The sequence below is a fragment of the Lepisma saccharinum genome, chromosome 5 (genome assembly GCF_977018435.1).
Source record: "Lepisma saccharinum chromosome 5, izLepSacc3.1, whole genome shotgun sequence".
Classification (NCBI taxonomy): Eukaryota; Metazoa; Arthropoda; class Insecta; order Zygentoma; family Lepismatidae; genus Lepisma; species Lepisma saccharinum.
The window spans coordinates 92,897,713-92,903,982 of record NC_139233.1 but is presented as its reverse complement, the minus strand read 5'-3'; the positions used below and the strand labels follow the sequence as shown (position 1 = coordinate 92,903,982).

The 6,270-nt window shown below is 36.8% G+C and overlaps 1 protein-coding gene across 1 annotated transcript; it reads left to right on the top strand.

Moving 5' to 3' along the window:
- The first annotated feature begins 469 nt into the window (after positions 1 to 469).
- LOC145988148 (uncharacterized) lies at positions 470 to 853 on the top strand. The gene has a single exon (XM_083122979.1). The coding sequence runs from the start codon at positions 470 to 472 to the stop codon at positions 851 to 853; it is 384 nt and encodes a 127-aa protein (XP_082979105.1).
- Positions 854 to 6,270: the final 5,417 nt, after the last annotated feature.

Here is a 6,270-nt window from a genome sequence, read left to right as displayed (position 1 = left end):
CGTTTTAGCCAGCAGGGAGAGGAACTCTTCTCGTTGATGCTTGGACTTTTCTTCCATTTTGGCCTCCAGCTTGGTAAGTTCAACCTGTAGCTTCAATATGGCTTCCGAGTTAGGAGAAGCACCGGTGATGCTTCTTATTTCGCTTTCAAGTGCATCCTTGAAAGAAGAAAGTTCGCTTCGCACTTCTTGTTCAAAGATTTCGAGGCGATAGTTGAGTTCTTTCGCTGGAGCGCGTGGCATCTTCGGTTGGTACGCCTGAGCCAGGAATGATGAAGCAAAGATCTCACTAAACACAAACTGCTGCTTTTTTTTAAACGCGTCTTTTTACAACGTATGTACGATGCTCTCGATGATGCACACACGTTCAGTTCAATTATAAGCTTGTAGCCCAAAGTGCAGCAATCCCAATATGCAGCACAGAAAAAGTTTTATCCGGAGCCGATTCCAACACGTCTAACAACCTGTCGCCATGGTGAATTCTCGATGCTCCACAACATCTACAAAGTATGCTGAGTGTATGCAGGAATACTTAGACTTGGGTCACATGATCGTCATTCCGAATTCAGAATTACCTGTGTCCCAAGAAAGCAGTTGTTACCTTCCACACCATAGTGTTATCGAAAAGGACAGTTCCACAACGGCTTTACGGATCGTGTACGACGCCAGTGCGAAGACGACGACAGGAGTTTCCCTCAACGATAACTTGCTTGTAGGCCCCAAGATACAAGACGACATAATGCCTTTGTTGCTACGTTTTCGTACGTATCAAATTGCCTTTACTTCGGACGATGTCAAAATGTTCCGACAGGTGAAAATACACCCAGATGATGCAGAATATCATCGCATTGTTTAGAGGAAGTCACGGAAAGAAGAGATACGTTTAGAGATAGAAGAGAGACTGACGTTTGGTACGGCTAGTGCTCCTTTCTTAGCCACCAGGTGTTTACAACAGCTGGCCCGCGACGAATAGGCAGACGTCCCTGAAGCAGCGGCGATTACATTGAGAGACTTTTTTATAGAAAATCTAGTGACTGACAGTGATACAGTAACACAATCTATCGCGTTACAAAAACAAATAAGTGAACTTCTACTGGGTGTACCACAAGCAGACTTTACGCCATCCACGTCGAATTGTTTGTCTAAGTGGCATTTGATCCAAAAAATGACGCACAATTTTTGGAAACGGTGGGCAACAGAGTACTTGTCCAGACTTCAGCAGCGGCCAGAAGAAGGAAAATCTACAGATAGGAGATCTGGTGTTGTTGAAAGAAACTACCTCTCCACAGCAATGGAAGCTAGGAAGAGTAGTGAAAGTTCATCCAGGACCAGACAAGTTAGTACGATCCGTGACAGTACGAACAGCTGATGGACAATACAGACGTCCAATTGTGAAACTTTCACCTCTCCCCTATTCTAAGGAGACATAAGTGTACTACATTGAAGTTAATATTTCAAAGGGGGGGAGTGTGTTCGGTGAACATTGTACATAATTAGTGTTTTTATCTTATTTTCCTTTTTTGTGTATATGCATCAAGTGAAAAATGATTTTTATATAATGTGTGAGTTATTCATGTGTGAAGTGTGTGGGAGTAAGAAACTGCGGAACCTCCCGCATACTTGATTACGGGAACTTACACCCACAAGTAAATTCGGGAACGTCCCGAGAGTCGAGCCAGGCTCTTTGCTTGTGCGTTGCCACGAGAAAAGAATAGTCGTCATCAAAGAGTCGTCGTGAGAGGAACCGTGACAAACGCGCGCAGTTACATGTGGGATGTGGATACATTCTACAGCCGAATAGGCAGTCCTTCCTGTATATTGTTTAGTTATCGTATAGTCCTTCGTATATGTGTATTGTAGACATTAAATGTATGTATATATCGTCTTTGTGCGTCTGTTACTTAACCAGACACCGTGTGGGAACCGACGAATTTAGGATAATTTGTGCCAGGGTGGAGTTCAGCCAGTTAGCCAATGTAGTGAGGGGCTTTCAACAACAATATATTTGAAATATATTTATTATCATTACTAAATGCAAGAACAAATAACATTACCTGTAATTTTTCTTCCAGCGACATTTTCGTGGTGGTTATATATGCACAACAAAGAGCATTGAACACTCTCTTAAATCATTCAATCAAAAGTTACATTGGATTAAATTGAATTATATAAATAAAATTGAATCAAATTTTTAAAAAAATCACCAATCAAAAGATCGTCTTCTTTCAGCCGGGGGCCCCGTGATATTATGGGCCTTACACCAGTTTCCGTGACGTCACAGGGCTGTTGTTGCCATGTTCAACACATCTTTACTCCGTTGAATAAAAATCTGTACAAAATCGGTTTCGTAATGAGAATTGACAATGATAATTTGTTTCAATAACACCTGCAACGAGCTTCCAAACCAAGACCAAAATTGTATTTGTGACACTACCCAATACTAAGAAAAAGTTGTTTCGCTCGCTTTACGATATATTTTTTATACATTACTTAAATTAAAATATTTTATATTCTTATTCGTCATTCATAGGCATTAAACTTGAAGGAGGATGGTTATGTAAGAATATGGATTCTGTAAGTACCCGTATCAAATTTTTCGTGCAAAATGAATAATGTTAATTTGTTTGCAGATTACTATGGGTAACGTTATTTGTATCTTTCGTCTTACTGACTATCGATGTTATCATGGAGTCATGGAGAAAGTTCCAGGAGCATCCGGTGGTTGTTACGATAGAAAGACATTTCATCGAATGGTCAATTCCAAAACCCAGCCTTCTATTCAACCGAGGCAACATTCTGTCGGACAATTTGACAGAGTTTTATGAAGAGTGAGTAATGTTAATAACAATAATAATAACTAATGTAATAATTTATGTAATATTTTAAGAAAACGCTCATTTGCCTATAGTATACAGGGTGTATCAGAAGTTAGAGCGGAAACTGAAACAATGAAAAGTACACGATGGTATAAGCAAAAAGTCTCAGCAAACATGTGGTCGCAAACGAACCGTTAGCGAGATAATTGTGAATGTATGGTTAGGATCCGCCACTGACTTGATTGTTTGTACAGTCAACGTCAGAGATAATGCTAGACAAATTGTCCACCGTAATTATAATTACTTTTTTATTCTACATCCTGTGTTGTTTTAAGGAATGAAACTATGTTGCTTCGAAGCAGACATTGCCCTCAGCTTATTGACGTCATTATTTCAATTCATGATCATCACATTGTGTAATACTGACCGAATGAAAATGGTTATGGACAATTCGCCTACTGTTTCTTTTGCCGTTGGGTGTACACATCGTGCACTTCTCATTTTACGAGTGACGTGCTTGGTAGGACTTTCGTCCTGTACAGAAGGTATGTTTTGTCTACAACGCCCGGGCCTCACCGATGGCGCAGTGGTAGCGTCGTTGCCTTATAATCAAGGGGTACTGGGTTCGAATCCGTTGGACACGCATAGTGGTTAGGATCCCAGTTTAAACTGTAGGTCCAGTCCCGATTAGCCTTACTGTGCATAAAGTGGAATTAAAACACCAAATCAATCCATCAATCAATGTCAACATCACCCCATTTCGATAGTGTTCGGTTTTAAACAAAGAAATCTTTTAGTGTGCAATGAGACAAGCGTACGATGTGTACAAACAACCAAGTCAGTGGTGGATCGTAACCATATATTTGCAATTATTTCGCAAACTGTTATTTTGCAAACCCTTGTTTACTGAGATATTTTCTTATACATACTATCGTGTACTTTTCACCATTTCCGTTAGTAGTGTTCGAAAAAGATGAATCCTAATTCTTTTGTTCTCCCCTCCTCTCCCACCCACAAAGGTTGTAAACAAGTGCACACGTGTTCACAAATGTTGTAAACAAGTTTGACATATTTGACATGTAGTGAATAGAAGTGTATGTTGAATGTTATTAACAAAAGAACGAGAGGGGAAAAGTTTATGAAAATAATCATTTTGTATATATATATATTAAAGGAAAGAAGGTTTATATTGTATAAGAAGTAGAGGGTGAATAAATAATGTTAATTTGTTTGAGAAGGGAAAAGTAAATGAGTAGAATTCTTTCGTATATTTATATAAAAGGAAACCGGAAAATTAATGGCGGTCGTGTCAGTCAATTGTCTGATGATCAATTTAAAATTACTTGTGACACGTTTCCAAATCAGGACTTGAAATTAATTAGGCGAAAAGGTGTATACCCATATGACTATGTTACAGATTTTTCTAAATTTGATGAGTGTGCTTTGCCACCACAAAAAGCATTCTATAGTAAACTCAGGGCCACCGAAATCACTGATGAAGATTATCACCATGCTCAGTTGACGTGGAAATGCTAGACATTTGGTGATTATCATAAGGCATATTTAAAACTTGATGTAACTCTTTTAGCCGATATACTTCAGGCATTTAGAAAATCTTCAATAGAAAATTATAGGCTAGATCCAATTTTTTTATAGTGCTCCAGGCCTAGCATGGTCTGCAATGTTTTTGAATACTAAAATGGAATTGAATTTAATCCAAGATCAAGATATGTATCTTTTTATGGAGCAATGTATAAGAGGAGGCATGGTGCAATGTTCTCAGAGATATGCCAGAGCTAATAATAAATATATTTCTGATTATGATCCAGAATTGCCATCAAATTATATACTTTATGTGGATGCTAACAATTTATATGGGTATGCTATGATGGATAAATTGCCATATCCAGGGCTTTAGTGGGTTGAAAATTTTAGTATTGGGGATCTTCAGGATTTTGATGATAGTAACTATGGCTTGTTCTTAGAAGTTGATCTGATAATTCCTGAAGATTTACACAACAAATATTCTGATTTGCCCCCAATTTCTGAATTTAAGTGTTCACCTAATTCTAAACAAAAAAAGCTAATGATGACTTTGGAATCAAAACAACATTATGTAATATATTACAAAAATCTTCAGTTTTTGATGCATCATGGTATTAAAGTGACCAAGGTTGGCAAAGTTTTTAGATTCAGGCACTCAAGATGGTTGAAATCATATATTGATACGAATACCGAACTTCGAACATCTGCAGTAAGCCAATTTGATAAAACTTTGTTTAAATTAATGGTAAATTCAGTATATGGCAAAACAATAGAAAATGTTAGAAAGCATAGTGATGTTAAATTAGTTACCGACCCCAGCCGGAGCAAAAAATTAGTGGCAAACCCGAATTTTAATTATAGAAGAATTTATGATGAGAATATGGCACTTTTTAATATGAAAAAAACAAAAATTAAGTTTGATAAGCCTATTTATGTAAGGGCGGTGATATTAGAATTGGCAAAATTGCATATGTTAAAATTATATTATGATGTGTTGAAACCTTTTTATGGTAATAGTATAAAATTAATGTATATGGATACAGATAGTTTTATTCTTGATATTCAAACAGAAGATGTTTATAAAGATATATCACATTCTGAATTAATTAAATATTTTGATACCAGTGAACATTCAAAAATTCAACTCCACAATAAAAAGGTGCCTGCCAAGTTAAAAGATGAGACACTTGGCGATGTTATTGTAGGATTTGCTGGGTTAAGAGCTAAAATGTATAGTTTTAAAACATGTAGTGGTGCTGTTGCCAAAAAAACTAAGGGCATTGGTAGAGATACTGTAGACAAAGAGCTTGAATTTGAAGATTATAAAAATTGTCTCGTCACAGAGGTTAATCAAAACATCAGAAAATAGAATTCAGAATAAAGATCACTTCTTGACTACCAATATTGTAAGAAACGTAGCTCTAGACCCACATGACGATAAGAGATGTATTTTATCATGTTGAATACATACTTTACCGTGGGGTCATTGTTACTTGAGAAGTGGTAATCAATGCCGAATTACAGAGCATGATTTGAAATAAATAAACATGCCGATGAATTTATTTGGGTTAAAAAAAAGCTATGATGGACCTGCCGACACCAGCACCCTCTCCTGATATAATATCTAAACTAAGTGGTTTCTTAATTATTCATCTCAATAGCATACTTACAGATGTTGATGATAAAACAGGTAAAACATTATACATATTTAACAATAATTTAAATCATTACCAATTACCTATAAGTGGTCAATTACAATTTATTACAACTCCCGAGGGTGATGTCAAAATGTCAGTAGGGAGAAATATTTATAGAATTAAGCACTCAAACATGATTTCTGGTACTGTATATACCGTCTCTGCCGGTGACTGTTTATATATTGAGGTCCCGGGATATTATGACAAACTTATAC

Coding starts and splice junctions, on each gene's coding strand:
- LOC145988148 (XM_083122979.1), top strand. CDS start 470: ATGGTGAATTCTCGATGCTCCACAACATCTACAAAGTATGCTGAGTGT.